A 26,196-nucleotide genomic window follows, 5' to 3' on the forward strand; every position below is an offset into this window, starting at 1 on the left:
CTTTAAACCGGATTATATGAGTCCCCACTGCCAAACAATCTGGGATAAACAGAAAACCTGGGATCAGTTTCTGAGATACAGAATGGCCTGTCTGGAAGGGCACCCATATAATCCCCAGATCATCTGGGGTCAGATCCTGGGATATAGAGCAGTATCAAAGGGCTCTATGGGACGTGTGGGGAAAATTCTGGACTTCTGTCCCCCTGGAAGAGGCGCAGGCGATGGGCAGCGACAGCTGGGCGAGGGGCGGCCCTGGCCTTGGCTCCGCCCGGCAGAAGGGGCTCCCAATAAGCCTCCGGGTTTCTCTCCCCTCCTTCCTAAAAGGGAGCCGAAGGGAGTCTGGGCTGGATCTCCCCCTTCCTTAGCAGCCATGGCTAGGTGAGTGCCTTCCACGCCTGGGTCTCTCTAGGATCCCTTCCCAATCACAAATGCATGGAGTTCCTTGTTTCTCCAGACAAGAAACTCCATTCTAACATTCCTTTTTCTCCACTCAGAACTCTGGGAAAAGTTACTTTTGGGGACCACAACTCTTGGGGTTCATCTATGGCTGGATCTATTATTATTATTATTATTATCATTATTATTATCACCATCATCATTCAATTATGTTTATTTATTGTGCTTATTTCTAATAATTATTAGAAATAAGCATAATAAATAAACATAATTGAATGATGCTTTTTTCTAATTATTATTATTATAACCATTCGTGTTTATTTATTATGCTTATTTCTAATAATAATAATCTAAATAACTAAAAATGTAATGTTTGTTTGTGGGATTAACAGAACTCAAAAACCAATTGGGCAATGACACCAAATTTGGACACAAGACACCTAACAACCCAATGTATGTCCTTCACTCAATTTTTTTTTTGATTTTGTCATTTGGGAGTTGTAGTTGCTGGGATTTATAGTTCGCCTACAATCAAAGAACATTCTGAACCCCACCGACAATAGAATTGGACCAAAGTTGGCACACAGTTCTCCCATGAACAACAGAAAATACTGGAAGGGTTTGGTGGCCAGTGTCCTTTGGTTTTGGAGTTGTAGTTCACCTACATCCAGAGATCTCTGTGGATTCAAGCAATGATGGATCTGGACCAAACTCTACACGAATACTCAATATGCCCAAATGTGAACACTGGTAGAATTTGGGGAAAGTAGAATCTTGACATTTGGGAGTTGTAGTTGCTGGGATTTATAGTTCACCTACATTCAAGGAGCATTCTGAACCCCACCGACAATAGAATTGGACCAAACTTGGCACACAGTTCTCCCATGAACAACAGAAAATACTGGAAGGGTTTGGTGGCCAGTGTCCTTTGGTTTTGGAGTTGTAGTTCACTTACATCCAGAGAGTACTGTGGACTCAAACAATGGTGGATCTGGACCAAACTCTACACCAATACCCAATATGCCCAAATGTGAACACTGGTAGAGTTTGGGGAAAATAGAATCTTGACATTTGGGAGTTTTAGTTGCTGGGATTTATAGTTCACCTACAATCACAGAGCATTCTGAATCCCACCAACGATAGAATTGGGCCAAACCTCCCACACAGAACCCCCATGTGGGCCACAGCAATGCGTGGCAGGGGACGGCTAGTTTCTAATAATAATAATAATAATAATAATAATGGTTCTACGCTGCCCAATATCCCATGAGCTGATCCTAGATCATTTGCTTTGAACTGAATTACATTAGTCTCCACTGCCAGGTAATATGGGATCAGATCCTGGAATATAGGACAGTGTAAATCCATCCTATATTATAGACTGAGGGTCCTATACACAGACATATAACCCAGAATATCAAGGCAGAAAATCCCACAATATCTGCTTTGAACTGGATTATCTGAGTCCACACTGCCATATATTCCAGTTCAAAGCAGAAAGTGTGGGATTTTGTTCAGCTGTGTGCATGAGGCCTAAAGGGCCCTATATCCCAGGATGTGATCCTGTTTATCCCAGATTACCTGGCAGTGTGGACTCATATAATCCAGTTTAACGCAGACTAGATCCTGGGATATAGGACCTGTGGGGGCCCTTCCACACAGCCCTATATCTCAGAATATCAAGGCAGAAAATCCCACAATATCTGCTTTGAATTGGGTTATCTGAGTCCACACTGCTATATATTCCAGTTCAAAGCAGATAGTGTGGGATTTTATTCAGCTGTGTGGAAGGGGCCTGTTATATATGGGCCCTTCCACACAGCCCTATATTCCAGAATATCAAGACAGAAAATCCCACAATATCTGCTTTGAATTTGGTTATCTGAGTCCACATTCAGATAATGTGGGGTTTTCTGCCTTGATATCCTGGGATAAAGAGCTGTATGGAAGGGCCCTGAGATCCCTTCTACACTGCCATATAAAATCCAGGTTATCTGCTTTGAACTGGATTATATAGCAGTGTAGACTCGGATAATCCAGTTCAAAGGAGATCATGTGGATTATCTGCTTCAATAATCTGGATTACATGGCTCGTTGCAATGTAATTCTGGGAGTTGTAGATTTACAAGGTTTTTAGCTTTCTGTGCCAATGAGGACTGGGGCCTTCCCAAACTACAAATCCCCAGGAATTCAGAGCATGGTGTCAAACTGCATTAATTCTACAGTGCAGATGCACCTTAGGTCTGTATTTTATTCATGTTGTATTTTGAAACGGCCATAGGACTAGTCAAATCAATAAACAACAACAACAACAACAACAATAATACTAATTACCTTAGGTCTGTGAAAACGTCGACAGGGAGATAACTGTGGCTGGATCTACACTAGGGAATGAATGCAGTTTGGCACCACTTTAGCTGTCATGGGATATGTTGTTTGGGAGGACCCCAGTTCTCTCTGGTAGAGAAACCTAGAGACCTTGTTAAACTACAACTCCCAGGATTCCATTGCACTTTTTCTTTCATGTTAGGAGTGACTTGAGAAACTGCAAGTTGCTTCTGGTGTGAGAGAATTGGGTGTGTGCAGGTACGTGACCTTGATATTCTGGATATAGGGCTGTGTGGAAGGATCTTGAGTCCACACTGCCATATATTCCAGTTCAAAGTAAATAATGTGGGATTTTATTCAGATGTGTATAAGGGGCCCAAGAAAGTGACTTGCCAAAGAGTGAATTTAGTAGAAACAAATGTTAACTGTTTAAATATTAGTGAATCTCACTTGACAACAGCTCCCTAACAATTAAATAATCCTTTCCTACAAAATTTCCCATTTTTGCTTTGCTCTTTATCAGATCTGAACCACAGATTTACCATGTTTTGCAGCTGTGAGTTATACTGCTGGCAGTTAAGTGGCCAGAAATAGCTTTCAGACATGTGGGAATTGGGGTTAAGCTCTTTCCTCAAAAGGATCTTGCCATGCCAAAGAGCATTCACACTGGATCTACACTGCTCTATATCTCAGGATCTGATCCCAGATTATCTGCTTTGAACTGGATTATATGGCAGCATATATTCCTTATACAAACAGCCTCAAGGTAATTTGGTACACAATCTATATAAATAAAAATGTAATGTTCATTTGTGGGATTAACATAATTCATAAACCACTGGACAAATTGACACCAAATTTGGACACAAGACACCTAACACCCCAATGTACTAACACCCCAATGTACTATGTCTAGCAGTCACTATCTGCTTGCCTATGGAAAATCATGATGGTATCTAAGAAACTAGAACTGATGTGGTCTGTCCATTGCAATTTTCTGAAGCAGTGCCTCCAATAATCCCCGAAACAGGCCTAGAAAACAAGACACCAAGAAAATAATGCTTTTATTAGGTTCTTGTGGGTTTTTTTGGGCTATAGAGCCATGTTCTAGAGGCATTTCTCCTGACGTTTCGCCTGCATCTATGGCAAGCATCCTCAGAGGTTTTGAGGTCTGTTGGAAGTAGGAAAAATAGGTTTATATATCTGTGGAATGGCTGGGGTGGGGCAAGGAGCTCTTCCCTGCTGCAGTTAGGTGTGAATGTTTAGCTGATCACCTTCATTAGCATTTGAAGGCCTGCCTGAGCCTGGGAAAATCTGTTGCTGGGAGGTGTTAATCTGTGCCTGGTTTTTTCCTCTCTGTTGTTTAGCTGTTATAATTTTAGAGTTTTTTTAATACTGGTACCCAGATTTTGTTCATTTTCATGGTCTCTTCCTTTCTGTTGAAATTGTCCACATGCTTGTGGATTTCAATGGCTTCTCTGTGTAGTCTGACGTGGCGGTGGTTGGAATTATAACAGCTAAACAACAGAGAGGAAAAAACCAGGCACAGATTAACACCTCCCAGCAACAGATTTTCCCAGGCTCAGGCAGGCCTTCAAATGCTAATGAAGGTGATCAGCTAAACATTCACACCTAACTGCAGCAGGGAAGAGCTCCTTGCCCCACCCCAGCCATTCCACAGATATATAAACCCATTTTTCCTACTTCCAACAGACCTCACTACCTCTGAGGATGCTTGCCATAGATGCAGGCGAAACGTCAGGAGCAATGCCTCTAGAACATGGCTCTATAGCCCGAAAAAACCCACAAGAACCTAGTGATTCCAGCCATGAAAGCCTTCGACAATACAATGCTTTTATTGTTATGCTGTGTAATTTTTCCTATCAATGTTATTTGTACTTTGGGTTTTTATTATTATTATTATTATTATTATTATTATTATTATTATTATTAAACTTTATTTGTACCCTGCTAGCATCTCCCGAAAGATTCGATGCGGCTTACACAGGCCAGGGCCTCAACACACAACATAACAATACAATCTAAGCAAATCAAACAATTAAAAACAGAATAAAGCAAAGTAAACAACAGGCACAATACATTAAATCACAATAAAACTGGGCCGGGCCAGAAGGTGGGTACAAAGATTAAAAGTGCTGATGTGATGTTGTTCCAACATGTGTCCTCTCCATGTTCCCTAAGGCAGGCGGCCAAGACGTTGTGGTATGACCGTCCGCGCTATGTATTTGTGGAGTTCTGCGTGGAGGACAGTGTGGATGTGAAAGTGGATCTTGATGATTACAAAGTGGTGTTCAGGTAAGAGTCTGTTTTCGGGTAGGACTCTTGTTCCTGTTATTCAGGTAGCCACTGGTGGCGCGGTGGGTTAAACTGCTGAGCTGTTGATCATGCTGACCTAAAGGTCGGCGGTTCAAATCTGGGGAGCGGGGTGAGCTCCCACTGTTAGCCCCAGCTTCTGCCAATGTAGAAGTTTGAAAACATGCAAATGTGAGTAGATCAATAGGTACCGCTCCGGCAGGAAGGTATGTCAGCAAAATTCAGCCTCAGTGCAACTGCAGTGAGGCACACAATGAAAACAGAGTTCACAGTCCTTTGTCAACTTCAAATTTTTGAAGTGGTACTTTATTTAGTTGCTTTCTAACAGCTACAAAAACAACAAACATAACTATGTACAAGAAGGAATCTTACATACGTCTTGCTCGTTCCCCGGCATGGCTGTAAGAGAATGCCCAGCAGTCCGTTATCTCCAATCCATGTCATTGAAATGTGTGACGTATACTGGAACTGTTCACAGTTCACGCTCTAGGCCAGGGGTCCTCAAACTAAGGCCCGGGGGCCGAATACGGCCCTCTAAGGTCATTTACCCGGCCCTTGCTCAGGGTCAGCCTAAGTCTGAAACCACTTGAAAGCACACAACAACAACAATCCTATCTCATCAGCCAAAAGCAGGCCCATACTTCTCATTGAAATACTAATAAGTTTATATTTGTTAAAATTGTACTTCATTTTAATTATTGTATAGTTTTTAGGGTTTTTTTTTTTTGCACTATAATAAGATATGTGCAGTGTGCATAGGAATTCATTCATGCTTTTTTTCAAATTATAATCCGGCCCTCCAACAGTTTGAGAGACAGTGATCTGGCCCTCTGTTTAAAAAGTTTAAGGACCCCTGCTCTAGGCAATGAATCACATTTATACTTTTATCCCTTGCATAGCATGCCATCCTGCAGGACACATCAAAGTTTTAAAACCTATAAACTATATTTCACCCTAGTTAAACCATTATATAGTGCAGTCATGCCGGCCGCATGACCTTGGAGGCGTCTGCGGACAATCCCAGCTCTTTGGCTTAGAAATGGAGATGAGCACCACCCCCCAGAGTCAAACATGACTAGACGTAATGTCAAGGGGATTCCTTTACTTTTACCTTTATCTTATTCCTGGTTCCAAACAAGTATGGATGCAGGTAGATTCTCACACCCATTTGAATGCGCCTATATGCACTGTGAGCATGATTTTGTTATCCAGGAAATAAAATCCTATATGAAAGGCTATTAATTGATGATCAATATTTGTCTTTATATATAAGAAAACCTTTGCTGGCTTTCCACCCTATATAAACTGAGCATAGAGAAATTTCCTTCCTAGCAAATATGTGTCAGAAGCCATTGCATGTTCTCTATTCTTTAGTAGGTTTCTACAAAGAGAAGCCTGCTCTACACTGTCATATACAATCCAATTATCTGCTTTGAACTGGATTATATGGTAGTGTTGACTTATATGCAGCCCCTGGTGGTGCAGTGGGTTAAAGCGCTGGGCTACTGAGCTTGTTGACCGAAAGGTCACAGGTTTGATTCCGGGAAGCGGTGTGAGCTTCTGCTGTCAGCCCTAGCTTCTGCCAAACTAGCAGTTCGAAAACATGCAAATGTGAGTAGATCAATAGGTACCGCACTGGTGGGAAGGTAACAGCACTCCATGCAGTCATGCTGGCCACACGACCTTGGAGGTGTCTATGGAGAAATGGAGATGAGCACCACACCCCAGAACCAGACATGACTGGACTTAATGTCAGGGGACAACCTTTACCTAGATTATTTACTTTGATAATCTGGATTATATTGCAGTGTAGAAGGGGCCAGAGACATCTGCATAAACAGATAATATAATGTAATAATATAATGTAATATACTATAATATAATAATATTATAATATAATATAATAATATATGGTAATATTATATATTGTAATATATAATAATATAATGTAATAGTATAAAAGTAGTTACTTTTTGTCTTTCTTTAGCTGTAAGAATGCTGATGGCGTGGAGTTGTACAATGAGATTCACTTTTATGCCCGGGTGAATTCTAAGGTGAGCAAATCAAAGAGAGAGAAAAAAAGAGAAGACCAGTTTTTGACAATTTCTCTCATTTAATCATTCATATGTATATGTAAATGTATATACACACACATACATTCCAGTTAGTATCAGTATCACCCATGTTTTCCCTCTTTATCTGATAACTTTGGCCCCTTCCACACAGCTGAATAAAATCCCACATTATCTGTTTGAACTGGAATATGTGGCCGTGTGGACTCCGATAACCCAGCTCAAAGCAGATACTGTGGGATTTTCTGCCTTGATATTCCTTGTTATATGGCTGTGTGGAAGGGCCTTTTGACATTTATTTGATAAGCACCAGAAGGGTCATATACTGTATAATTGCTGAACACTACTGAAATGGAAAGTGTCTTAAACTTTTAAAATGATTTTACAAAGAAACTAGCCGTCCCCTGCCACACGTTGCTCTGGCCCAGTCTGTGTATATGTGTTTTGTGTGTGTATATATGTGTATATATTTGTGTATATGTGTTTATGCATAAGTACACGGGTAGTAATGCCGAAGTCCCCAGTGGCGCAGTGGGTTAAACTGCTGAGCTGTTAAACTTGCTGACCGAAAGGTTGCAGGTTCAAATCCGGGGAGTGGCATGAGCTCCCGCTGTTAGCCTCAGCTTCTGCCAACCTAGCAATTTGAAAACATGCAAGTATGAGTAGATCAATAGATACCTCTCCGGCGGGAAGGCAATGGCACTCCATGCAGTCATGCAGGCTACATGACTTTGGAGGTGTCTACGGACAACACTGGCTCTTGGGCTTAGAAATGGAGGTGAGCACCAACAATTCACCCACACCCTTGAGTCGGACGCGACTGGACTTAATGTCAAGGGGAACAATGTAGTTATGTGCATGCATTGTAGTATATTTTTATTATTATTATTGGCTTTTTCAGTCTCTTCTGCTGTGTTTTTCAGAGTTTTTATGAGCAATGGTCACTCGTTGGACTGATAGGTGTATTGTGTCCAAATTTGATGTCAATTCGCCTAGTGATTTTTGAGTTATGTTAGCTATGTTGGCTATAAGTTGTCTTCAAATTATTTGAGAAATTGGGGTGTACATTTTAGAGATCTGCAACACAATAATGGCTGGAGAACTTTGTCAAAGAAAGCTCATTCTCTTAACCCATTAGCTTGATATTTTTCTACAACAACACGATTCCTTTTAGGATTCCCAGAACAAACGCTCGGGAAGATCAATAACTCTCTTTGTGCGTAAGTGGAAGGACAAAGTGGGCTGGCCACGTCTGACTAAGGAGGATATCAAGGTAGGAGCCACTACTTTCTCATGTCTTCTGCAGAAACAAGGTGGGGCTTCTTTGAGGGAAATGTCAACTGTTTGGTTCAAACTCGCCGTAGAACAAAAAAGGGACATCGGGAAAGGTGAATCACAGCTGCCACTTGCTAAAAAGTCTAATAAAAAAGAGATTCATCCCAAGACTTTAGGTCAGATTAAGCTAATCTGAACTCTCCCTAACCCTCTCCCAAATTGTCAGAAGCATTGCTGATAAAGAGCCAGACGAACCACTGGTGATTGTGGGAGGACATGAACTGATTTGGGGGAAAGGCCATTCTCTTTCTAAATGCCACCAAGAAGAGCATTATGCCTCAGTATTTCTCATTTTCGTTGTGGTGCCTTTCTCATTATGCTCTTCTTTTTTATATTTATTTATTTCATATACTTGTACCCCACCCTTCTCACCCCCGAGGGGGCACTCAGGGCGGTCTCACAGCAAACACCATTTGGTGCCAACATAATGATAACAACAACAAACAAAGTCATTAAAACAAAACATTAAATAAACTGTTGTTAAAAAACACCAATTAAAATCCAGGTCCGGGTCAATTCATTGTCACTTCGAAACTGCTTATGTCTTCTTCATACAAGACGCTATTCAATGGTCAAATGCAAGGTCCCACAGCCAAGTCTTGAGTTTCCTCCCTAAGGACAGGAGGGAGGTGGCCAATCTGATGTCTTTGGGGAGGGAATTCCACGGACGGGGAGCCACTGTTGAGAAGGCCCTGTCTCTCGTCTCCACCAATTGCGTTTGCGACGGCGGTGGGATTGAGAGCAGGGCCTCTCCAAATGATCTTAAACTTTAGTGATGATTCGTAGTAGGAGATATATTCGGACATGTAGTCAGGGCCAGAACCGTTTAGAGCAGGGGTCCTCAAACTAAGGCCTGGGGGCTGGATATGGCCCTCCAAGGTCATTTACCCAGCCCTCACTCAGTCAACCTAAGCCTGAAATGACTTGAAAGCACACAACAACAACAACCCTATCTCATCAGCCAAAAGCAGGCCCACACTTCCCATTGAAATACTAATAAGTTTATATGTGTTAAAATTGTTCTTCATTTTAATTATTGTCTTGTTTTTAAGTGTTTTTTGCACTACAAATAAGATAAGTGCAGTATGCATAGGAATTCATTCATTTTTTTTTCAAATTCTAATCCGGCCCTCCAACAGTTTGAGGGACTGTGACCTGGCCCTCTGTTTAAAAAGTTTGAGGACCCCTGGTTTAGAGCTTTAAAGGTTAAAACCAGCACTTTGAATTGTGCTTGGTAGCAGATTGGCAACCAGTAGAGCTGGTGTAACAGAAGAGTTGTATGCTCCCTATATGCTGCTTCGGTGAGCAACCTGGCTGCTGACCGTTGGACTAATTGAAGCTTCCGGGCAGTCTTCAAAGGCAGCTCCACATAGAGCGCATTGCAGTAGTCTAATCAAGATGTAACCAGAGCGTGGACCATTGTGGCCAAGTCAGACTTCCCAAGGTATGGGCGTAGCTGGCGCACAAGTTTTAATTGCGCAAAAGTTCCCCTGGCCACCGCCGAGACCTGGGTTTCCAGGCTCAGCGATGAATCTAGGATCACTCCCAAGCTGCGAACCTGCATCTTCAGGTGGAGTGTAACCCCGTCTGACACAGGCTGTAACCCTATGCCCTGTTCGGCCTTTCAACTGACCAGGAGGACTTCTGTCTTGTCTGGATTCAGTTTCAATTTGTTCGTCCTCATCCAGACCGACACAGCAGCCAAGCACCAGTTCTGTTATAGGAGGTATTATATTATAATAACAGTAATTTATGGGGTGTGCGGGAAGTTGGGATCACTGTTAGATCACCCAAGTTCATTAACAGACAGGATGAGGACAAATTTAAAATTCAATCTAGATGAGATAGGTGTGTTACTGTTCAGTGGAAAGTCTACCTGAAGCGCCTTCTACATTGCCATACAAAATCCAGATTATCTGATTTGAACTGGATTGTATGGTAGTGTAGACTCATATAATCCAGTTCAAAGCAGATAATCTGGATTTTATATGGCAGTGCAGAAGGAGCCTCAGGTAGTCTTTCCACTGAACAGTAACACACCTATCTCATCTAGATTGAATTTCAAATTTGTGGATTTTCTGATTTGATAATCTGAAATATATGGCAGTGTAGACAAGGCCCTAGAGATTCTTGGAAAGAACATTTTGAATCTATGGATAATCAAATCCATGAAAGTCAAACCCTCAAATGTGGAGGAGCAACTGTGTATGAGATAATGATTAAATTAATATGCATTTGAATAAAAAAGTAAAACTTGCTATTTTTCAATTTTACCTGCAGCCAGCGTGGCTTTCTGTAGATTTTGATAACTGGCGGGACTGGGAAGGAGATGAGGAGGTAGAAGCAGCCATGGCGGAGCAATATGCAGAGGTGAGTCACACTGCTATAATTTGACATATTCTGAGATGACTTCCCTGAGCATGTATGACAGCAAGATCCTTTGACACAGACAGAGGCTGCATCTACGCTGCATTATATGGTTAGTGTAGACTTGTATAATGAACTTTAACTGCATCATACAAATTTACACTTACCATAAAATGCAGTTTCAAAGTGTAGATGGGGCCAAACACACACATTGAAAAATCCAGTTCATACAACTGGTAGTTCTCGTCAACAATATAATGACTGTAGAAGCCATCTCCTATGAAGTCATTTCTTGATAACAGGCAAGGTAGGTATGGGCTAGTTATACAAACAGACTTTTACAGTAAATGTAGTGCTTCACAATGCTTATTCATTCTCACAAGCAAAATTAGATTTAGTTTCAGGCAGGATTTAATAGAGGGCTCTCAATCCTAGCAATCAGAAGGCACTGTGTCTTCTGTTGACCAGTTCTACAGGGTGCAGCAACATAACTTCTTTTTTTCAAAACTTAATAAAACCCATTGTATGAATCAGATTTTTTAAATAATGTAGGCGCATACCTAAAGTTTTGTTTCACGTCGTTTTGAAGATCAAATTAGGTAGGTGACGTCCCCCATTCTCCATACACTGAGCAAACCGATTTCTGGCGTTTGTCATGACTCTTGCCAGCATAGCAGGCGTTATGTTGGCAATTTCTTCCTGGATGTTGGTCTTCAAATCTTGTAGGGTCCTTGGACGGTTCACATAAACATGGGATTTCAAAAACCCCATTGAAAAAATCACAAGGGGCCAAATCTAGAGAGCGGGCCGGCCACTCCAAATCCCCCCTAATTGAGATGAGGCGCTCTGGGAAGTGTTCCTTCAAAACAGCCATCGATGCTCTTGAAGTGTGTGCAGTTGCACCGTCTTGTTGGAACCAAATGTTCCCTAAGTCCAACCCATCTAGCTGTGGGGAAGAAAATTCCCGTAACATGTTTACATACCAATCTGAATTCACTGTCACTGCGACTTCATTTTCCTCAAAGAACCAGGGACCAATAATTCCAGCTGAGGAAACTGCACACCACACTGTGATTTTAGGTGAATGCAAAGGCCTTTGATGCAATTCTCAAGGATTGTTGTCAACTCATTAGCGCATGTTTTGTTTGTTGACGGATCCACACAAATGAAAATGGGCTTCATCACTTAAAAAAACAATAGTGTCCTCAGGAACGACTTTGAGAAGAACCTCACATGCGTTCCTCCGAGAATTGAAGTCACGTTCAGAAAGTTCCTGCACAATCGCCATCTTGTAAGAATGGAAATGAAGATCATTATGAAGAATTCTCCTCACAGAACGATCGGAAAGTCCAAGGGCAGACGCATGTTTGCGCGCAGAATGCTGTGGTGATCGCAACATTGAAGCTCTCACTGCCTCAATGTTCTCAGGTGATCTAATGGGCCGAGGGACTCCAGTTCTTCGTCTTGTCACACTTGCAGTTTGTCTGAATGTAGTGACCCACGTCACAATTGATTACTGGTCCGGGACGGGGGCCAAAGGGGCTAAATTAAAGCGATTCCGAAAGGCACGCTGGGTTGCGATCACAGAACATCCGCTCGAAAAGTAGGCCTCAACGGCAAAAGCACGCTCCTCACTCTTCCAACGCATGATGGCAACTGAACTGTGTCAGGACAAAACTTTATACTCCCGCCTCTCGAACGAGACCACTAGCGCTCCGCTACGTCTTCAACCAACTGAATGGGGCACATTTTAAAAAAGGAAGTTATGCTGCCACACCCTGTACTATAGGTAGCAGTGCTATATTTTTTACGTTTACTCTTTTCATTCCTATCCAGCTCATGGAGAAAGTGACTCCAAAGAGAGAGCCTCCCGCAATGGATGACCTTGATGTAAGTACTCAGGAGGTGATAGAGGAATTATATCCATTCAGAATTTGGAAATGTTATTTGGACTACAAATCTGAGGTCCCTTCTACACTGTCATATAATCCAAGGCCCTTCCAGATAGGCCCTATATCCCAAGATGCAACCCCTGGGTTTCTGTTTTAAACTGGATTATATGTCCACACTGTCAGATAATCTGGGATAAACAGAAAACCTGGGATCAGATCCTGAGATTTAGAGCCTGTCTGGAAGGGCCCCCAGATTATTAAATCAGATATTCCAGATTATCTGCTTTGAACTGGATTATATGAGTCTACACTGCCATATAATCCAGTTCAAAGCAGATAATCTGGAATATCTGATTTAATAATCTGGGGCCCCTTCCAGACAGGATTTTGTATGGCAGTGTAGAAGGGGCCCGAGGTGGATCTACACTGCCATATAATCCATAATATATATATTCTCAGTGGTGGCTCCTCGGCTGTGGAATGCCCTTCCTACAGATACTAGATTGGCCCCCTCCCTGTTGACATTTCAGAGGAAAGTGAAGATCTGGTTGTTCGAGCAGGCATTTGAATAGGCAGTGTAACGAACATAGGAATATGGAACAAATGGACAATGAGACTGGATCTTGATTTTAACTATGAGACGCTAATGAGATGTTTTATTGATTTATATTGACTGTTTACTATGCTACTGTTTTAATTGTTTTTATCTGTTTTATGATGATTTTGAGCATTCAATTTTGCTATTGTTAACCGCCCTGAGTCGCCCCAAGGCTGAGAAGAGTGGTATACAAATATAGTAAAATAAATAAATAATCTCCCTTGAACTGCATTATATGTGTCACTGTCTACACTACCATATAATCCAGTTCAAATGAGATAAAATGGATTTTATATAGCTGTGTAGATTCTGCCTTAGGCCCCTTCCACACAGCTGTACAAAATCCACATCAAAATGGATTATATGGCAGTGTGGACTCAGGAAACCCAGATCAAAGCAGATATTGTGGCTTATATGGGTTATATGGCTGTGTGGAAGGGCCCTCAGTCCCCAACCACAGTAGCTAGGAAAATCTTGAGAGTTGTAGCCCCAACAGCTCCAAGGTTTTTTCAAACTTATATGTAAATTAGGTGAGATGGACAAAATGACTATGGTCCCTTCCACACAATTGTATAAAATCCACATTGAACTGGATTATATGGCAGTGTGGATTCAGATAATCCAGTTCAAAGTAGATATTATGGATTATCTGTTTTGAAATTCTGGGTTATGTGGCTATGTGTAAGGGCCCTAGGACATTATGTGGGTAATTTAAGATTCTTTTAAATCCTTACTTTGCTGAGGAGCAACACCCTTGCAGCATTTGGAAAAAATCTGGTGGTCTTTCCAGAAAATAAATGATCTTTCTCTCTCTGCTGTTGCTTCTTCTAGGATGACATCTGAAAAGACACAAGTCCCAAAGGTATGTTTTACAACACCTAAAATATGAGGTGGAATTTCTAGATATATGTGAAATCAGGGGAGGTGAGATTCACCCCCCCCCCCTTAAAGAGCTGGTAAAATGGGACTGACGCTGGATTTACCCTGTCATGATAGTGGCTGAGTTTTTCCTGTTGTTTTTCCTCAATGCGACTGTCACCTGAAATGGAGACATCAATAATCCAGATTTTTTTCTTTTCCACAATCATGATGTCTGGTGCATTGCGTTCCAAAACTTTGTCAGTCTGGATTCGAAAGTCCCACAGTATTTTTGCATGTTCATTTTCCACGCCCTTTACAGGTTTATGATCCCACCAACTTTTTACTGCTGGCAGGTGGTACTTGTGACATAAGTTCCAGTGAATCATCTGGGCCACAGAGTTGTGCCTTTGTTTGTAGTTCGTCTGTGCGATTTTCTTGCAAGCGCTGAGGATATGGCCCATGGTTTCATTAGCTTCCTTGCACAGTCTGCATTTTGGGTCATCTGCTGATTTTTCAATCCTGGCCTTAATTGCATTGGTTCTGGTGGCTATTATTATTATTATTATTATTATTATTATTATTATTTAATATTATATATTATATATTATTATTATTATTATTATTATTATTATACAGCTGTGTGAAAGTGGCCTTTGCCTTCATCCTGATTATGAGATCTTCTAAATTCTGTAATTATATTTTCTACTTTTCCAGATACAACAACAGCACAAGATGAAGAGAAAGGATGCAATGGAGAAAGTGCCGAGTGCATGCAACCTCAGGATATTCAGACGTCACTGCTTTTGTCCAAGATGCAACGCAAGGATTGCTAGTGCTAACCTTACATGGCAATTCTCTTCCCTGAAATTCTTACGTTGGGTGGCAATGTAGTGGGCACATTCTTGACTTAAAGTAGGGGTAAATATCATGGCGGATAATCCACAGTATGTGCTTTGAACTGGATTATCTGAGTCCGTACTGCCATATAACTCAGTTCAATGTGGATTTCATACAGCTGTGTGGAATGGGCCTTAGATACAACCCTCCACATGTTACTCAACTGCTATTCTTGGTATTTTTCATTGCTAGCTTGATGCCCACGTCTGCTGCGAATTACAGTTCAGCAACATCTGATAAGATGCATTTTACCCACTCCAGCCTACAACACAACACTGCCTCTTTCTTTTCTCATTTTGCTTTCTACCTAAACTTCTCTAACCTATCTCCTTCTCCCTCCCTTTTCCATTCCCTTGTTTCATTCTGTAGGGCTTCCTGTGCCCCAGGAATGATGTACGCAATAGAATCTAAACTTCTGCCAATAAATAATGACAATACCTCTGACCATTTTGTTGGCTTTATGTTGGTGGTCAATGTAAACTAAAAGCAAAAACACAGAGAGATGCTAAACAAAGGGCTCTTGCACACAGCTATATAGCCCAGAATATCAAGGCAGAAAATTTCACAATATCTGCTTTGAACGCGGTTATCTGAGTCCACACTGCCATATATTCCAGTTCAAAGCAGATAATTGGGATTTTATTCAGCTGTGTGGAAGTGGACAAACACCTCAGATAGGAAAGGCTAGTTTAAATTCATTCTTCTTATCCACAGTCCTAGGCCCTTTCTACATTGTCATACCGTATAATTCAGGTTATCAAATCAGATAATCCACATCAACTATTTTGAACTGGAATATATGAGTCTACACTGCCATATAAATCAGTTCAAAGCAGATAATGTGGATTTTATATTTATTTATTTACGATATTTATAGCCTGCCTTTCTCAGCCATACGGCGACTGAAGGCGGGTTACAGATTGGCACAATTCGATGTCAGGCATTCATAAAAGTGCCATTAAAAACAATCAAAATCCATATAAATAAAAATGTAATGTTCGTTTGTGGGATTAATAGAACTCAAAAACCACTGGGGGAATTGACCTCAAATTTGGATACAATACACCTAACAACCCAGTGTAAGTCCTTCACTCATAAAAACACTGAAAAATGCAGCAGAAGGGACTTAAAAAGCCCCAAAAAGCTAAATGGCAAAAAGCTAAATGACAATACAGAAAAAAGGGAAGAAAGAGGGAGGGAAGGGGAGAAAAAAAAGAAAGAAAGGGGGAGGGAAAGGGAGAAGGAAGCATGGAAGCAAAGAGAGAAGGAAGGAAGGAAATAGGTAGAGAAGGAAGAAAGGAGAGAAAGGGAGGGAAAGAAAAAGGGGGAAGGAAGGAAAGTTAGAGAAGGAAGGAAGGAGAGAAGGAAAGAAAAAGGGAAAGAAGGAAGGAAAGGGAGTGAAGGGAGGGGGAAGATGTAGAGAAAGAGGGAGGGAAGTAAAGAAGGAAAGAGAAAAGGAAGAATAGACAGCAGAAGAGAAAGAAAAGGGGAAAGGAAGGAAAGAGATAGAGAAGAAAGGAAGAAGAGAAGGAAAGACGGGAAGGAAAGAGGGAGTGAAGGAAGGAGCGAAAGGAGGAGAGAAAGAGGGAAGGTTGGCCACAGCAACGCGTGGCAGATACAGCTAGTTACAATATAAAACATAAATAAAAACCATTAAAGCATATAATCATCAGTGTCATCTTGTTAAAAACGAATTGTCTGGCCATTCCATGTTCACCATTCATAGTTCCGTATTATCTATTCCGCTGCATTCTCAAAAGCTCGCTCAAAGAGCCGGCTCTATTTTTTTTCAGAAAGTCAGGAGGGAGGGGGCCGATCTAATATTCCTGGGAAGGGAGTTCCATAGCTGGGGGGCCACCACTGAGAAGGCCCTGTCCTTTGTCTCTGCCAATTACACTTGCGAGGCAGGCAGGATCGAGAGCAGGGCCTCCCCAGACAATCTTAAGCTCCTAGATGATTCATAGGAAGAGATACTTTCGGATAGGTAAGCTGGGCCAGAATCATTTAGGGCTTTATAGGCTAAAGTCAACACTTTGAATTGTGCTCGGTAGCAAATTGGCAGCCAGTGGAAGTGGCTATGTGTCAGTGTAGAAGGGCCCTAAGTGTTCCTGTATGCCAGGGGGTTGGACTGGGTGGCCTTTGTGGTTTCTTCCAACACTATGATTTCATGAAATCTCACATATAGTTCAAGGTGGCAGGCATTTCTCTTCTAACACCCTGATCAGACAGGCTGGGTGGAGAGTTCTGAAACCTATGGATATTGTAAGACATGAGTATGCTGTTGAAAGAACATTGTCCCTAGACACATTATAGAAGGTGCCTTCAACTTGTCCTTAGAATTTATTTATTTATTTATTTTCGGTATTTATAGCCTGCCTTTCTCAGCCTTACGGCAACTCAAGGTGGCTTCCAGAATTGGCAGAATTTGATGCCATACATTCATAAAAATACAACTAAAAACATTCAGCATAATATTATAAAAACCATATAAAAAAACCATTAAAACATATAATCACTAGTCCTGTTAAAATCTAGTGTCGTCCAGTTAAAATCATCATTCAGCAGCATCGTCTAGTTCAACGTGATTTCATTTACTTAAGCAAGGCTCATCTGTTCTAGTTAATATCACATAGACAGGTTATTAGTACGGGGTGGGGGGTGGGGTTGTTTACTGAAAGTTTTCAGCTGTTCTTCCATTTGTGGTGTAGCGACCTTTTCCTTTTCTTTCCTTGTTAAGAAAATAATACTAATACTAAAAAATTATTACTCAACCCCCCCCCCCCCCCAATACAGCTCAAGATGGGGCACAATATGGTCAAATCTATATGAATAAAATGTAATGTTTGTTTGTGGGATTAACATACCTCAAAAACCACTGGGCGAATTGACACCAAATTTGGACACAATACACCTGTCACGCCAACGAGTGACCATCACTCATAAAAACATTGAAAAACACAGCAGAAGAGACTTTTAAAGCCATAAAACAAAAAAATACATTACAACTCATATCCACAAATATATACACACATATATGGGGAAAATAGACCTTGACATCTAGGGAGTTATAGTTACTGGGATTTAAAGTTCATCTACAATCAAAGAGCATTCTGAACCCCACCAACTAGAGAATTGAACCAAACTTCCCATACAGAACCTCCATGCCCAACAGAAAATACGTAAGGCCATCCTGTCCAACTCCCTTCACCAGGGCAAGAAAACTTAATCAAAGCCCTCCTGACAAAGAGCCATCCAGCTATAGATATAGATAGATAGATAGATAGATAGATAGATATGATCCACACACCCACAGATATAGTATCATAGATTTGAAAGGGACTCCTAAAGAAGGACAATAATAGGTTGCATGTTCAAGAGTAGGCATACTAGACAATCTCCACATCATCACTGACAAAGAAACAGCAAGAAATAATTTACCCACAAGTATAAGGAAATTACATATATTAGAAACCAACACTTTCTCATTACTTTTTTTCCAGATCACCAGACTGGGCCACAGCAACGCGTGGCAGGGGATGGCTAGTTTATATATAAAGACATAGTAAAAAGGATTCCCTTATATTAAAATCAAACCTTTTGGAATTTTTAGTGGGAATATTTTCAATCCCTGGAGAGTGCCGAATCTGTGGACAAGGGGGTGCATCTACACTGTAACATTAATGTAGTTTGATATCACTTTGGTTGCTAGATCCAAGGCTATAGAATCATGGGAGTTGTAGTTTTACATGATCTTGTGCCTTCTTTGCCAAAGGGTGCTGATGCCTCACCAAACTACAGATCCCAAGATCCCATAGTATTGAAGAGCCCTCCAAAGTGTACTGCTGGACTGCAAGACAGCCTTTGCTTACATTCCATTGTGATCAACTCCTTCGAGCTTTTGCCCCTTTGGTGAAGCGAAAGGAAGACAGCTGGCCAATCACAAGATAATTCTGTCCCTCACCGGCCGCCGTAGGCCGGGCGGAAGAGGCCAAGCAGCGTTGCTATTCTTCCCATTTGAATCATGGCGTTCAAGTGTCAGAGGGATTGCTGGCTCCAGCAGGTGAGGAAAGAAAGGAGCAAGGATCCTTATAGCTACTGTTATTAGATGCATGCCAAATATAGAAATGATGGGCTGTGTAAGAAGGAGGAAGGGAGGGAAGGGGACAAATATAAGGAGCATCTACACTGTATAATTCATTCATTTTGATACCATTGTAACTACCATGGCTCAGTTCTATGGGATCCTGGGTTTTGTAGCTTGGTGAGGCACCAGCACTCTTTATAGAAAACCAAAGACCTTGTCAAACTACAACTCCCAGGATTCCATAGCATTGAGCCCTGGTAGTTAAAGTGGTGTCAAACTGCATTAATTCTACAGTGTAGAAGCACCCTTAGAAGCATGCTGGATCTTCTCATCCTCAAGCAATTGTTCAGCATCTTTGGTGCTTTCTACACTGTCATATAAAATCCAGATGATCTGTTCTGAACTGGATTATGTGGCAGTGTAGACACATATAATCCAATTCAAAGCAGATGATGTGGATTATCTGATTTGATACTATGGATACTATGATAGTGTAGAAGGGCTCTCAGATAATCCAATTTAAAGCAGAAAATGTGGATTATCTGATTTGAACTGAATTATATGAGTATACACTGCCATATAGGAGCCCCCAGTGGCGCAGTGCGTTAAAGCGCTGAGCTGCTGAGCTTGTTGACTGAAAGGTTGAAGGTTTGATTCTGGGGAGCAGTGTGAGCTTCCGCTGTCAGCCCTAGCTTCTGCCAACCTAGCAGTTCAACCTAGCATGGTGCGAGACGTCTTTCGCCTGGCCAAAGAAAATGCCCCTGGCATCATCTTCATTGATGAAATTGATGCCATTGCCACCAAGCACTTTGATGCCCAGACTGGAGCTGATAGAGAGGTTCAGCGCATCCTCCTGGAGCTACTCAATCAGATGGATGGCTTTGACCAAAACGTTAATGTCAAGGTGATAATGGCCACAAATCGAGCAGATACCCTGGACCCTGCTCTACTACGACCAGGTCGCCTTGACCGTAAGATTGAGTTTCCCCTTCCGGATCGACGTCAGAAACTATTGATCTTCTCCACCATCACTAGCAAGATGAACCTGTCTGAGGAGGTGGATCTAGAAGACTATGTGGCCCGGCCAGATAAGATCTCTGGTGCTGACATCAACTCCATCTGCCAGGAGGCTGGGATGCTTGCTGTCCGGGAAAATTGCTACATCGTTCTGGCCAAGGATTTTGAGAAGGCCTACAAGACTGTCATCAAAAAAGATGAACAGGAGCATGAATTCTACAAATAAAGATGGGGAAAGGGGGGGGGGGGGAACATGCAAATGTGAGTAGATCAATAGCTACTGCTACGGCGGGAAGGTAACGGCGCTCCATGCAGTCATGCTAGCCACATGATCTTGGAGGTGTCTATGGACAATGCCATCTCTTTGGCTTAGAAATGGAGATGAGCACCACACCCCAGAGTCAGATATGACTGGACTTAATGTCAGGGGACAACCTTTACCTTACACTGCCATACAATCCAGTTCAAAATAAATAACCGGGACTGTGGCGCAGCTGGCTGGGAGTCAGCTGCATTAAGATCACTACTGACTGAAAGGTCATGAGTTCAAAGCCAGCCCGGGGCGGAGTGAGTATCCGATTAATTTGTGTAGTTTGCTGTCAACCTTTGCAGCCCGAAAGACAGTTGCATCTGTCAAGTAGGAAATTTAGGTACCGCCTACACGGGGAAGCTAATTTAACTAATTTACGATGCCATAAAAATCTCCAGCAAGCATGCAAAGAATGAGGAAATACTTCATCACTGTCACAAATGGATGGTGAAGCAACAGCTCCCCTGGTGGTCAAAATGCCCTCATGAAAAAGTTGGAATATTAAATTTGCCTCTGTGTCTGTCTATATATGTTGTGTGCCCTATGGCATTGAATGTTTGCCATGTATATGTACATTGTAATCCACCCTGAGTCCCCTGTGGGGTGAGAAGGGCAGAATATAAATACTGTAAATAAATAAATAGTGTGGATTATCATCTTTGATAATCTGGATTACGTGGCAGTGTAGAAGGGGCCTCTGTTAATCTCTGCACCTCTCTCAAGCAAATGGCAAAAAAACCAACAACAAAAAACCCCTCCTAAACTCGCAGTCTGATATTTTTATGATACAATGAAATGGTTATATTGAATTTGTCTTAATTTGCTCTTAATTAGTTTACTTAAATATGAATATCAATACAGAGTTCATGGTATGGTATAGCATGTGGTATAGTATTAGGCTGGATCTACACTGCCCTATATCCCAGAATCTGATCCCAGATTATCTACCGATCCCCATGAGTGCTGGGTAACAGAGTCTACTGTATATCTTTCATTTCTACTTTCAGGGCAACTATTTCTTGTATACAAGAAGGCTTCTAGATTTTGAGTTCAGCGACATTCATGCACATTTCCTCTCCTATTTCCTCCCCAGTTTACAACGCGAGTGGTGTCATGCTGCCCTGCAGAATTATCCACAGAAACCGGTGGAAAGAAGGAAAGACTACAAGGATACCATGTCGTCCTGGAAGACACAATTCTTTTCCCAGAAGGTGGAGGACAGGTAACATTTAATGTTCTTGCTCAGATTTATGATGGAATGTGTTTGATGAGCTTTAACATAATAAGAATAATAATAACAACCCACATCTTCTTTTAAGGTGGGATACAACATGGCTAAAACAGAGTCATTAAACACAAGACTGTTGAAATACATATGACAAGATACACACAGTTAAAATGCAGGTTAAAATTCACTGATGAAATGCAGGTTAAAATTCACAAGTAAAAACTGATATGATGTATATTTCTTAATGCATTAATGGGGGTTTACAGTGAGCTGTTTTTGAAACCAAGGTCACATCTTTTGTTGTTCATTCATTTTGTCGTATCCGACTCTTCGTGACCTCATGGACCAGGTCACACCAGAGCTTCCTGTCGGCCGTCACCACCCCCAGCTCCTTCAAGGTCAGTCCAGTCACTTCAAGGATAGCACCCATCCAACTTGCCCTTGGTCGGCCCCTCTTCCTTTTTCCTTCCATTTTCCCCAGCATCATTGTCTTCTCTAAGCTTTCCTTTCTTCTCATGATTTGGCCAAAGTACTTCATCTACACTGCCATATAATGCAATCTACACTGACCATATGATGAATGAGGCTACATTGAGTCTACAATGGGTCTACACTGACCCTATGATGAATCTTCTAACTGCATTATATGGCAGTGTAGATGGGGCCAAATACTTTGATTGATCATCTGGTTGTTCTGAAGATCTGAGTTCCTGTTCCTTAAATTTAATATCTATCTGTGCTAGTTCCATTCCATATGTTGAAAACTTGAAAACCTGGCTATTCCAACGTGCCTTCTCAGATTAGGAATCCCCACTACCAAAGCCCAGAAGCACTTTAGTAGAGCCAAGATCACTCTCAACGCACACCGCACTTATATCTTAATCTTAGATCCCTCCAACACTTTTTCAGCACTTTTAACCCTGTACCCCACCTCAGCCGGCTCAGTTTTTTAAATAACGTCCTGTTGTATTGTTATTGCCTTTGTTTTCTGCTTTAACTGTTTTATTTTGCTATGTATTGTATTGTGTTGTGCTGGGCTTCGGCCTGTTGTGAGCCGCATCGAATCCCTTGGGAGATGCTAGCGGGGTACAAATAAAGTTTAATAATAATAATAATAATAATAATAATAATATGTTTGTTTGCCATTGTAAATTTATTTCCTACAAGGGAACCAACTCTTCTGAATACATGAATAGGATTACACTATACCACTCTGAGTCTCTTCGGGGAGAGAGGGTGGGTTATAAATAAAGTTTTATTATTTATTTATTTACAGCATTTATATGCCACCCTTCTCACCCCGAAGGGGACTCAGAGCGGCTTACAAGATACATTTTCATACAATATATTATATTATTTGCATAGTACAATATCAGTATTATATATTACTATATTGCACTATACCATTAGATTGTAATATTATTAGTAATATTACATGTTATGTAAATATTTAATTATAATTATAATATTGTATTATTACTACTATTGTATTACATTATAATATTATAAATATTAATGTATACACAATATACTATATTATATTATTAGTAAAGACAAGATGGAACTGTCTTCTGCTCCCCTCTGTCTTCACTCTGGCCAGAGCAGTAGTTGGTGCCAGAGGGGGGAGAGGCCTGCCAACAGATTATTATTATTATTATTATTATTATTATTATTATTATTATTATTATTATTATATGTTTGGTAAATCTGGGGTAATTTTTTTAGGTGTTGTGGTGGCAGTTTGAAAAAGTTTTGGTTCTAGGACCCTCCTTCAGAATACCAAAGTCAGTGAGAGATCAAACCCCATTAGCTACAATCCTGTCTCATATGTAAAATGGAAGTATCAAGTTGTGCTTTGTGGTTGTTTTATAGTATCTAGATTGAAGGAAATCATAGCCCCACTCTATTCTGCTTTGGTCAGACCTCATCTGGAATACTGTGCCAGGTTCTGGGCACAACAATTCAAGGAGGATATTGACTTTTTATTTTGGGGGGAATATTTTTAATTCATGGATAGTTGAATCTGTATATACAGAATCTGTTGATAAGGAGGGCTAACTGTATTTATACAATACAACTGAGTTCAGCTGCAACCGTACCTCGTGAAGTTGGATCTGACCAGGGTGGTCCATGCCTTAGTCACCCCCAGATTGGATTACTGTAATGTGCTCTACGTGGGGCTGCCCTTGAAGACGGCTCGGAAATTTCAATTGGTACAACGGGCGGCAGAGAGGTTACAAACTGGAGCGACTTACAGAGAGCGGTCAACCTCCATGTTTAAGGAGCTCCATTGGCTGCCATTCATTTTCCGGTCCCAATTCAAGGTGCAGGTTCTTACCTACAAAGCCCTGAACGGTTTGGGACCCACCTACCTGCGTGACTGCATTTCTGTGTACGAACCCACACAATCTCTTTGATCATCTGAAGAGGCCCTGCTCTCGTTCCCACCCCCTTCGCAGGTGCGATTGGTGGGGATGAGGGAGAGGACCTTGTCTGTGGTGGCCCCCCGACTCTGGAACTCACTTCCTAAGGAGATCAGGCAAGCCCCCACATTGGCAGTCTTTAGGAGGAGCCTGAAAATGTGGCTGTTCCAGTGTGCCTTCCCTGAATAAGGAAATAATTCTCAGCTAAAGTCCTCAGAAGCACTTTAACTACTCGTTGGGTTGCTCTCCCTTTATTTCTTTTAAAACCCTCTTACCAGATACATCCTACCTCTGTTCATGCCCAACGTTTATTTTTTAAATTTTAAACTATTACATTTGGCCTGCCCATAGGTTTTTAAATCCTTGTGTGTTATTGTTTATATGTGATTTATATTAATTGTATTGTTTTATTTGCTTATTGCTTTTTGTTTTATTGATGTGTTGTCGGGCTTGGCCTCATGTAAGCTGCTCCGAGTACCCTTGGGGAGATGGTGGCAGGATACAAATAAAGTATGATTATTATTATTCAGCTTGTCTTTCTCACTCATACTTTTGAGTGGTGCAACTGTATAATATTCCCTAGAGGTTGGGGTAGTAACATTGACCCGTTGTTCTTCAGCCAGATGACCGGGGACTCATGAATGGCATCCCAGTGCTTAGGGTCACCCGACAAGGCCCTGATGCTCTGCACTTCATCCAGACACCCCTTGAGCCTGGGAGCGAAGTGCAACTAGAGTTGGATTGGGACCGACGGTTTGATCACATGCAGCAGCATTCAGGTAAGAAACTGTTGATTGTGGCTACACTCCCAATCAATGCAGTTTGAACTGCATGATATGGTCAGCATACACCATATGCAATTCAGATTGCATTATTTGGCAGTGTAGATCCAGCCTGTGACACAGTTTGCATGGAACATTACAGAAAACACATTAAAAATTTAAAATATCTATCTGAAAGAGCAAAAGAACCTTACAGAATACAGCATTTGGTCGATCGTAAACCAACACTAGGTACTTTATAATTGTCTCTTTCAGGGCAACACCTTATCACAGCACTCGCAGATCTGATGTTTGGATTCAAGACAACATCATGGTGAGCAGGATGCGTCTCTGATTAGTTCCTTTCTGCTTCTTGTGTGTGATTTGAATAACAGCAACTAAAATCTGTTCATCTACCTTGTGGGTAGAGGAACAGAAAAGAGAAGGAAGTTTTGATCTCTAGACCTCCAATTGCTCCCCATACTAACTAGCCATTCCCTGCCACACGTTGCTGTGGCCCAGTCTGTGTATATGCGTTTTGTGTGTGTATATATGTATATTTGCGTATATACTCTATATATGTAGTTTTGCTCATTCATTGTAATGTATTTTTTATTTTTTGGATTTTTATGACTCTTCTGCTGTGTTTTTCAGTGTTTTTATGAGCGATGGTCACTCATTGGCCTGATAGGTGTGTTGTGTCCAAATTTTGTGTCAATTTGTCCAGTGGTGTTTGTGTTATGTTAATCTCACAAATGAACATTACATTTTTATTAATACAGTGTTCCCTCTCTTATTGCGGGTGTTATGTTCCAGGACCACCCATGAAAAGTGAAAATCTGCAAAGTAGGATGATACACACACATATATAGCATTCCGAGGGTGAGGCAGAAGCAAGGAGAGATTTAAAGGCACCGCACACCTTTTTTTTTTTTTTTTGCTAGCTATAAGGAAGGGGAACCCCCAATGGCGCAGTGGGTTAAAGCTCTGAGCTGTTGAGCTGGTTGACCGAAAGATTGCAGGTTCGAATCCAGGGAGCGGCATGAAGAAGAAGAACTCTATTTTTCTACCCCGCCTCCATCTCCCTGAAGGGACTTGAGGCGGCTTACATGGGGCCCAAGCAGAGGCAAAATACAATTAAAATAAAGCAATAACAATTAAAACAGCATAAAACGACATAACAGAAATAGCTAGCAACAACAATAACAGCAGACTAATTTTGGAGCGGGGGAGGAAAACCACTACGTGAGCTAGTAAAAGGATAAAGTAGTTTAGTAAGGTAGATGACAATGT

At 41.4% G+C, this 26,196-nt stretch overlaps 1 protein-coding gene and 1 pseudogene across 3 annotated transcripts in view; both read left to right on the forward strand.

The window, feature by feature from the left end:
• The first annotated feature begins 256 nt into the window (after positions 1 to 256).
• Positions 257 to 26,196, forward strand: part of LOC132778375 (putative protein PTGES3L) — a 40,549-nt gene continuing 14,609 nt past the window's right edge. The window contains exons 1-9 of one of the 3 annotated variants that reach the window (XM_067470108.1): positions 257 to 378; positions 4,927 to 5,040; positions 7,046 to 7,112; positions 8,305 to 8,403; positions 10,746 to 10,835; positions 12,669 to 12,722; positions 21,585 to 21,713; positions 24,762 to 24,921; positions 25,180 to 25,237. In XM_067470108.1, the coding sequence (XP_067326209.1) occupies positions 371 to 378; positions 4,927 to 5,040; positions 7,046 to 7,112; positions 8,305 to 8,403; positions 10,746 to 10,835; positions 12,669 to 12,722; positions 21,585 to 21,713; positions 24,762 to 24,921; positions 25,180 to 25,237 (779 nt within the window). In that variant the 5' untranslated portion in view covers positions 257 to 370. Of the gene's footprint in view, positions 379 to 4,926; positions 5,041 to 7,045; positions 7,113 to 8,304; positions 8,404 to 10,745; positions 10,836 to 12,668; positions 12,723 to 14,153; positions 14,185 to 14,897; positions 14,986 to 19,032; positions 19,141 to 21,584; positions 21,714 to 24,761; positions 24,922 to 25,179; positions 25,238 to 26,196 lie in introns of those variants that run through there. The other 2 variants (XM_067470107.1, XM_067470106.1) reach the window with 2 other exon arrangements.
• LOC132778376 (26S proteasome regulatory subunit 6B pseudogene) lies at positions 19,886 to 20,423 on the forward strand (annotated as a pseudogene).

Source organism: Anolis sagrei, chromosome 6 (genome assembly GCF_037176765.1).
Source record: "Anolis sagrei isolate rAnoSag1 chromosome 6, rAnoSag1.mat, whole genome shotgun sequence".
In the NCBI taxonomy this organism is placed as follows: Eukaryota; Metazoa; Chordata; class Lepidosauria; order Squamata; family Dactyloidae; genus Anolis; species Anolis sagrei.